At 44.3% G+C, this 9,612-nt stretch overlaps 1 protein-coding gene across 1 annotated transcript; it reads left to right on the top strand.

Moving 5' to 3' along the window:
- The first annotated feature begins 299 nt into the window (after positions 1–299).
- On the top strand, positions 300–8,539 carry HAS2 (hyaluronan synthase 2). Its single transcript, XM_009477929.2, has 3 exons — positions 300–926; positions 5,346–5,447; positions 7,610–8,539. The coding sequence occupies exons 1-3, from the start codon at positions 300–302 to the stop codon at positions 8,537–8,539; spliced, it is 1,659 nt and encodes a 552-aa protein (XP_009476204.1).
- The last annotated feature ends 1,073 nt before the right edge of the window (positions 8,540–9,612 follow it).

Raw genomic sequence — 9,612 nt, 5'->3', positions numbered from 1 at the left:
TCAGCAAGCCTAGACTGCCAAAATAAGATGCTGACACAGACAGCACCTTCTGTGAGCACATTACAAATAGTAGAAAACATCCCTAGTATATTAAGTGTATTTGAATCTTACTTTACCTGGAGAAAGTACTGCAAAGAGATGCTAAGTTGAGCAAGGTGATAAAGTAAGTCCATGACACAGCCAGAAGCACAGGGTGTTTCTGTTGATGCTGAGCTCTATGTTGTAGCCATGCGCACCCTTTACAAGGTCTTATATCAGCAAGTGGTGGCTCTGCTAATGGTTTCCGTGCTTCTTTGCAGATGTATTGTGAGAGGTTTATATGTATCCTGAGAATACTTGGAACCACACTCTTCGGGGTGTCCCTCCTCCTGGGAATCACCGCTGCTTACATTGTGGGCTACCAGTTCATCCAAACAGACAACTACTACTTCTCCTTTGGACTCTATGGTGCTATTCTGGTATCACATCTCATCATCCAAAGCCTATTTGCCTTCCTAGAGCATAGGAAAATGAAGCGGTCACTAGAGACTCCAATCAAGCTGAACAAAACAGTTGCCCTTTGTATTGCTGCCTATCAAGAAGATCCTGACTACTTAAGAAAATGTTTACTTTCTGTGAAAAGATTGACCTACCCTGGAATTAAAGTTGTTATGGTCATTGATGGGAACTCAGAAGACGACGTTTACATGATGGACATTTTTACTGAAATCATGGGTAGGGACAAATCTGCCACTTATATCTGGAGTAATAACTTCCATGACAAAGGTCCAGGTGAGACAGAGGAGTCTCACAGAGAGAGCATGCAACACGTATCTCAGCTGGTCCTGTCCAACAAAAGTGTTTGCATCATGCAGAAATGGGGTGGAAAAAGAGAAGTAATGTACACAGCATTCAAAGCACTGGGGAGAAGCGTGGATTATGTACAGGTAGGTATTAGAGCACCAGGTCAGTGCCAATTCAAACACACTTTGAAAGAAAGCAGCTTTTGTATATTTTGTGCAGCATGTTAGAGGCCATCCTAGTCCCTGATGAACACAGTGCTCCTTTCAGTCTGTTTGGAAACAGCTTGACCGTTAAAAGTGTATTTTGCTACCTTTTAAAATGGTCAAGCTATCTGTGAATACGTTAAATCTGTGCACCAGCTACCGGAGAAATCTGAAATCCTTCCTCAGACTTCAGTACTGCCCCCTCATCCAAATGGTTTTGCTTCAGACAAAGCCATGGGCCTCCTGAAGACCCCTTCTCTGCTCCTGTAGGTCAAGATCTCAGCAAAGTTTTATTTTGTGAGGTTGTTAGTGGCCCCATATGCAAGCAGACAGACAGGTATTTGGTGGCACTAGGGTATACCTCAGAGCAGTGGTGGAGTCTGTAAAGAAGATGGGGATATTTTAAAGGCTTCGAAGGCTGTGTGGAGTATTCAATAAAAGGGTCAATGTGCAGCCTTGAAAGAAAGATTTCTTCAGCTAAAGTCTGAAGGAGCTTTTGCTTCATCACTTACAGCTGCATTACCTCACTCACCGCTACTTGGCCTTTAAAGCCCTTATGACACTATTCACTTAAAAATGAATTAGGCTGGGTCCTCTTTCCCTGTTTCCAAAGCAGCAGAGACACATTTCTTTCCAGCTGCCTTGGATTCTGTGAAAGATTTTCTATGTTTTGCCTTACACATGGAAGCACTCCTCACTCCTGCAAACAGCCCCACTGACTGTGGGAAGGGGAAAAGGTTGTGTGTGGAGGAAGGTGGGTGGGATCAGGGTCTCTGGCTGGACACTGAGGATCCTTCCTTATTGATGAAGGTCAGCAAGGCTTATTTGACTAATCCGACTGAATGTGAGATGATCTTCCTAATTAATCACCCTCAACCCTTGCCACCTTTTCCCAACCTCAGAGCATCCGGTGGTCTCCTCCAGTGGAGCAGCAGCTCCCTGCAAGATGCTCTCTGCTGGCTCAGGGCAGCTGCATGGCCGAGCCGTATGTATTTCTGGGGTCTATGCCCAGCCTTGTGCGGGTGTGTGTGTGCATGCTCCGCACAGCACAGCGTCCATGGGCACAGTGTCCAAGGGATACAGAGAGGTTGCCAAGGATGCCAGTAGCTTGGGCTGAGAGCAGTGAGTCCTCCATGCACAGGAGGGGCAGAAACTGAGAGTGATAGGAACTGCTCTGTTATTGGAGCTGGAAGAGTAAGGCAAAGATTTAAAAGTCATCCCCTAGCACTTCCAAAATTGAAACTGATATATTCTCTGAAAAAAAATGGGCTTAAGCTCTCCATTGTCTGCACTTTGGTTTTGTGCTGTGAGGGACTATGATGGGATAAAAATGCTGGTTTTCTTTATTAGCATGGTTTTATAATCACTTCACATGGAAGTATCAGATTGCAGAGAAAGAAGGCAGAGAGGAAACAGATTCATTGCAACTTTCCTCCCTCCGTCCAGTTCTTGCATTTGTTCAGGGGGCCTGGAAAAAGTGTTTCTATCTCAACAGTCATAGGATAAATGAGAAAATGGAAAAGATATTTCTGGTCTTTCAGTCAATTAACACTCCTGACCTGGCTCAGAAGTTCTGATGAATGTGTCAGGGACTGTAATGCTGCTGCAAGCAGCCACCAAAGGCTGCAGTAACGATTGATGCCACAGTCATATCTACAGTCATATCTATATTAGAAACACAGCTCCTTGGTGGCCCTGGCTACTACAGAGTTATAATGCAATGCAGCTAGAATGTGGCTCTGTTTTATGAATGCATGAGGGTTGAGATATTTCAAATGGTTCTTTGGGGGTACCCACGGTAAATTCAAACAGGCACAACATTTTAAGGGTTGAGCAATCTGCATGGATGACCAAGCACTTGAAAAAGCAGACCAGTCAGCACCATTGCCTACCCCTGAAACTGTGGACCTCATGGTTCTTAAAAGAAACCTTGGGGTTATGGACAGACAATCATAAGCAGTCAGGCCAATGCAGATAACGAGCTGTTGCTCATTAGTGGCGTCTCATTAAATACCTGAAACTGCTGTGAAGGCTTTTTTCTGTCCTGGAGGAGGTTAGGAGAGTGCAAGCAATCAGGTAGAGGAGTTAAACTGGCAGATGTCGTCAGTGCAGAGCTGGTCAGGGCAGCCAGGGTGCAATTCATCTTGGCTTGATGGAGGTACCCGTATGGACAGTCCAGCGCAGCCTGAACTTCTCAGAGTAGCTTGGATAAACTGCCACTGGTTATAATGAGTATCTGAACAGCTCGCTTAAGGTGGAGTGTCCCTTTCATGCAGCTCTATGACTCAAGGCAGTAATTTCTAGGTCACTCAGCCCTTATGTGGAAAGATGGCAAATTGGCTCTTGGACTGTGCTGGGCCACCCCTGGCTGGGCAGACCGTGGTATGTTTTATTTAGGTTCCTAAGTGTCTGCCTTTCTCTGGGCATGTCCTCTTTTCACCTGCAAAAACCTCATCTAGATGGAAAATGATGGCTTGTCAGATTTTCCCTAGAAACACAGACATGTCCGCTGTGCTGACGTGCCCAGGACACATGCGGGTAATTTGTAAACAAATCCAGTGTTTTCAGGATTCCTCATCTCATATTAGTGATGTTGCTCATGGGCAGGTCTTTCTCCTATAGATAAATGCACCTGATGGGGTGGGGACTGCTCAGCTGCACCAAGTGACAGGCACTGGAGGGAAAGCAGAGGGGCTGGTGAGGGGGCTGATCCCAGCCCACCACTCATGGTCACAAGAAATGGGATGAGTATCATTGCCTGAGCCCTGGGTATGCAGCAAACCACAGATTCCCTGTGCAAAACACACAGCAACAGGTCTGTCCAGGAAGTCCCAGATAGAAATATAGGCATCCTTACCCCTCTTCAGCAGAATTGTTTTACTCCCTTTCTGTCACTGAGTGCTATCACTGATGAGAGCTTTCTGCCAAACCTTGGCCAGGTTACAAAAAGATGCTCCTCAGGATGAGTCCTTTGAGGAGAGGGGCTGGATGCAGCAAGTTAGCAGGGGCTGGAGATGTTTGTGGCTTTTCTCCTGATGGAAATATGAAAGCTTTCATCAGCTTTCTCCTCTCAGCCCCCACCAAGTGAGGTAACCTCCTCGCTTGAGTCTGGTCCATAACGGAGCCCCAAAATGCTCTCATCCCCCTTCACAGACCAGACATGAAGGTTTCCACTCCCCTGGAGTGAGGGGGCTTAGGCTGAATTGAAAGGTTGGATGAAAGGACATCAAAATTAGGACACCCGATGTGAAGTCTCACCAGAATCTGACTCTAATAGGTTATTCATGCAGGGCTACCAACTTTTTCCTCTACTGTCCCCATCTGAAATCACAGGAATGCAACATGGGGATAAACTGGAAGCGGTATGAGAATTTGTAGGGCAGGATCCAGCTGACCAGAGGGGTTTCTGGGACAGCCTCCTCTGTTCCAGTTTCTGGGCATGTGTGAAAGGAGTTTACACATGATGGGGGCACTGCTTTCAGCTCCAGCGGCAACAAGGAGACACCCACTTGTTTTAAACAGGCTGCAACCCGTGTCATTCACCTCCGAGCAAAGGAAAGCAATGCCAGCTGCCTCGCAGACCGGCCAGCCTGTCTGAGCTCTCCTCCTACTCTCCAGGGGAAAGCCAATTCCTAGTGTACACAGTGTTTAGTTGACTAGGAGTGTTTGTGTGGCTGAAATGCCTTCTGTGTGTCACCTGTTTCTGCCCTGGTCTCATGGAGTACTGCACTTCGGGACTCACTCCTTCTGGCCTTACATATTTTTTATAAGAATGCCAGAGGGAAATAGCAAATAATTTCTATATATCAAATGTCAAATCCCTGCACTACTAATAACATGCCATGCATATAAAATTAAAAATGAGTTTGTTCTGGAATCCAAAATACATATATTACATGAATTGTTAAAGCCTTCTGTGAGTGAAAGTACTGTTAGGAAACATTTGACCAGGGTGCTACAACCATGCAGCCAATGCAGGGAAACCCTATGTCAGGGCTCAGCAGGAATCTGCCACACACCCACAAACAGTCTTACTCTGCAGTGCCCCGTCTCTGAGAGTGTCTCTCTTATTTGAAGAAGCCAGCCCAGTGTGCCAGTAAAACAAATAGAACTGATACAGAAGAGAGGATTGTGTGTGTGCACAGCCCTAAAAAGCACTCTGTTCCGTTCAGTACCACTCCTTGCTGCCTAATACAAATTTCCTTTAACAGAACTATCAATGCAGACTTCAAAGTGAGATTTAATTGCATTCAGGATAGTTTGCATTTAGAGTCACTTACAATCACTCACATGATTTTTATTTTCTTCTCTAGTGTACTCTTTAACCCATGTTTATTCCTGTTTTTTTCTTACTTATAGGTCTGTGATTCAGATACAATGCTTGATCCAGCTTCATCAGTGGAGATGGTAAAGGTTTTAGAAGAAGATCCAATGGTTGGAGGAGTTGGAGGTGATGTGCAGGTGTGTATGACAATTTTCAGATTAACAGAGGGGTTTCAGCAACTGTTTACACTGCAACAGATTTCCCTGCCTGGAATAGCATTGAATAATAGCGTTGATACCATTACAGAGGCTCTTATGATACCTTAACCTTTCTGTCTGTTGAACAAAAACTCTTATTCTTGGATGTGAACACTGTATGGTTTTAAGACCCATAGAAAGCAAACAAATATTATTCTCCCCCATATATGTGAAAAGTGGGGCACTGGCATTGTCAGGACTGTTGTCACATCTTTGAGTCGCTGGGTATAACTGCTTGTTCAGGGTACCAAAGAAAAGCTATTGGGGAGCAGGGAATTGAGAATAGGTCTCCCAAAGCCAAGTCCAGCACCCCAAGCACTTCAATTATGTTACCACTGGCAGCCAAGATTGTTAGGAATAAAAGCCTTTTTGAAAGGCAGTACACTATGCACTCTGTGTATTGTTGGGTTTCCTCTGCATCTCTGTCAGGCAGGAAAATGGAAAGCCCCCAAGTCAACCCAGCTCCACTTCTGTTAGGATTTCCAGCATTGCTGAGTTTGGCTGACAGTTACAGCAAAAGGCTGTTAAATCAGTTTTACACTATTGCTTCTGCTGCAATTGATAAAGAAAAATGCATATGAATGTTTCAATTGGCCTTAGGATCGGTCCCTCGTACTAAGTTGGGCTTTTATGTGAGACAGAGGAGAAAGGACCATCTATATGGGCAAGCACTTACTAATGAACGCCCCAGTAGTCGCAAGTATTTCAGGCATGTGGCTCTTAACTCCAGAAATTCCCACAGAATTCCCACAGAAGCCTGAATATCTTTGTGGTTCTGGACAGACCATGAACCAGGCATCACGCTCACGCTACACATGTGAGATGCCAGGCACGTGTGAGTACAACTGGAAGGAGACAGTACAGGTTCAGCTATGACAGTGAAGGTTCATAAGCATCTGCAGAGAGAGGTGGGAAGGACATATGTCCTCTGGGAGGAAAGGTGGCAGAATGAAGGCTCTTGGCTTTTTTTTTCTCCCGAATTCACTTTCCAGCATACACCAAATACATTTGAGCCAGGCTTGAGCCTATCTCTGAGCCCTGCTGCTTCTAAAATGTTCTGGAATCAAATTGAAACAGACACAAGATTGGCCCTTGGCCTTTAAACCTGAGAGAAACTAGGGCCGTCAGAGCAAAATACTGGTTTTTTGTAGTCGCAGGAAAATGCTTTCTAGTTACAGAAGGCCACAGATTGCCCTGAAATCCCTACATTGAGAAGATACAGGTGCAGAGCTGGCACAGCCACCCTGCTACATGCTTTCTTGCCACATTCCCCAGCACAAGGTGTGTGCTGAGAACCTGGATGTGAAAACATGGACTTGGGCATCTGCACACCCTCATAGCTCCACTGAGTGTTCAGACTCCTAGACTATGTCTATGTTGTATTTTAAGTGTAGGCTGGAGCTTCAGGTGAGCTTTGGGGCATACAGAAGAGAAAGACTGAGACCTTTATGCAGGCCAAAGCAAGACTGTACTGGAGTATCACAGTATATCTTGGGAAAGCATAACAGGGCTGGTACTGCAGAGACGAATCACACCAGGTTGTTCCTCAGAGGGCCTAATGTCAGATATGGGGACATAGTCCAGGGTCAAATCTCTAGGGCCAGCCTTATGATACCAAAAATGTAGGCCAAAGACCATGTGCTCAGCCTTTCTCATGGTCCGGCATAGTTTTAGGAAGGCTAGAAGAAGCCCTGTATGTCCCAAAGATGGGGGAGGGGGAGGGGCAGAGAAGCAGGAGGCCACATCTGGGACTCCACCATTTCCCTCAGGAGAGGCTGAGTCCAGCAGGTCCTTAACTGGGGGTGAAGGGAAAGGAAGAATGAGCCAGAAAAGAAGTTTCTTGGTGGAGAATAGGAAAGGTTGTGAGGAAAAAGAGAACATTTTGGTGGAACAGACTTTTGAAGGCTTCATCTCGCCCTTCCTGTCAATGTCCTGGATGGTATAAGTAACTCCTGGATTCACCATGAGTTGGACACAGGAGTGAGGTTCCCTCTGTATTTTGGCTAATGGTGCTCTAGTCTCTGCAAATTCCTTATCGATTCAATGTGTATATTTTCTGTCTCAAGAGCTCATCTAAAATGGAAACTTTTTTTATTTTGCAGATTTTGAACAAATACGATTCCTGGATCTCCTTTCTGAGCAGTGTGAGATACTGGATGGCATTTAACATAGAAAGAGCCTGTCAGTCCTATTTCGGCTGTGTACAGTGCATCAGCGGACCTCTGGGAATGTACAGAAACTCTTTACTCCATGAGTTTGTGGAAGATTGGTACAATCAAGAATTTATGGGCTCCCAGTGCAGCTTTGGAGATGACAGGCATCTAACTAACAGAGTGTTAAGTCTGGGCTATGCAACAAAATACACAGCTAGATCCAAGTGCCTTACCGAAACACCGGTAGAGTATCTCAGGTGGCTGAATCAGCAGACCCGCTGGAGTAAATCATACTTTAGAGAGTGGCTTTATAATGCGATGTGGTTCCACAAGCACCATTTGTGGATGACCTATGAAGCTGTAATCACTGGATTCTTTCCTTTCTTCCTTATCGCCACAGTCATTCAGCTCTTCTACAGGGGAAGAATCTGGAACATCCTCCTCTTCTTGTTGACAGTTCAGTTAGTGGGCCTGATAAAGTCTTCCTTTGCCAGCTTCCTTAGGGGCAACATTGTCATGGTTTTCATGTCACTCTACTCAGTGTTGTACATGTCAAGTTTACTGCCAGCAAAGATGTTTGCAATTGCCACGATAAACAAAGCAGGGTGGGGCACATCAGGAAGAAAAACCATTGTAGTTAATTTTATAGGACTCATTCCAGTCTCCATTTGGTTTACAATCCTCCTAGGTGGCGTAATTTTCACTATCTACAAGGAATCAAAAAAGCCATTTTCTGAGTCAAAACAGACAGTTCTCATCATTGGCACAATACTCTATGCATGTTACTGGGTTATGCTTTTGACTTTATACTTGGTTCTTATCAACAAATGTGGCAGGCGGAAGAAAGATCAACCCTATGACATGGTGCTAGAGGTATGAATTTTCTGTGGGAAATTACCCAGAGAGTTGTAAAACAACCCAACGACCTTGTTGTATCTGTGGCATCAGATGAATGTTGCCAAGGGAAATGGATCATTGCTGCTGGGAATAGGACATTTATATTCCTCTGGGTTCATTTTCATCCTGCCAAAGTAAGAAAAAAAAACAATAAAAAATGACTTTTTTTTTTTTTTATTTCCAAGGGGGGGGAAAATGCAAACCACACAGTTTCGACCTGTTCGCAAGACAATTGGAGAACTTCTATGTTTGTGCACTTTTTTATGGTGCATACGCCTGACAGTGTTACATTCTATATACCTCACTGGTCATGCTTATGTGTGTGGACAGGAAGGAAAGGAGTTTGGAGAATCGAGAAAAGGATCTTACAACCCCTTGCAACCTAATTTATGAACTTCTCTTTTTTATAGTTCTGTTTATAGGAAGGGTCTTTTGTGTTAGGCTGCCAAATGTAATGCCAAAGGTAAATTTTAAGAGGCCATTGGCTGAGCTGTATTTTTATATTATTGTATTATTTGTGTGTGTGTATTTTTAAGCCAACCTTTTTCTAAATCACATATTTTATATTTTAGTATCTGCCAAAAAAGCTGCCTCCTCAACATTTTGTTCTTTAGCCTTTTTAAACACATTTGGGAAAAAAAATCATAGTTCCTCCCCCAAAATTGTGCTGAATTGATTTTGTTCACAACAGAAAGAATAAAACGTCTCTCTGCATTTTTGCAACTGATGAATGGTTATTTCTGTGAAAAAGCATTTAAATGTGCTCTTTGAAGACATTTATTAGGAAAGGCCCAACATTGTCAGTTTTTGAATACTAGCATATTTGTGCATAAAAAGGCCAAAGGGGTAGATATGTGCAATTTGGGGTTTTGTTTTGGATAACATTGTAAAAGGGAAATTTGCTTCTCTGCTGAGAGCATAATATCCCTGGCATGCACAATAGCCATAAGGCAAGGCAGGCCTCCATGCCATTGGAGAAGACATTGCTATAGGAAAGCTCCCACTGATTTTACATGGGACCTGAGGAGCCAAAAGCTTCTGATCTGGAGAAATAT

This window comes from Pelecanus crispus, chromosome 2 (genome assembly GCF_030463565.1).
Source record: "Pelecanus crispus isolate bPelCri1 chromosome 2, bPelCri1.pri, whole genome shotgun sequence".
NCBI lineage: Eukaryota > Metazoa > Chordata > Aves > Pelecaniformes > Pelecanidae > Pelecanus > Pelecanus crispus.
The sequence above is the reverse complement of the archived record's forward strand: the minus strand, read 5'-3'. Positions and strand labels throughout refer to the sequence as shown.

What these genes read in the sequence shown, in the direction of transcription:
- HAS2 (XM_009477929.2), top strand. Translation starts at nt 300, where the DNA reads ATGTATTGTGAGAGGTTTATATGTATCCTGAGAATACTTGGAACCACA. An exon ending in GAAGCGTGGATTATGTACAG is followed by an intron (nt 927 to 5,345) that starts GTAGGTATTAGA and finishes TCTTACTTATAG; the next exon opens with GTCTGTGATTCAGATACAAT. An exon ending in GAGTTGGAGGTGATGTGCAG is followed by an intron (nt 5,448 to 7,609) that starts GTGTGTATGACA and finishes TTTATTTTGCAG; the next exon opens with ATTTTGAACAAATACGATTC.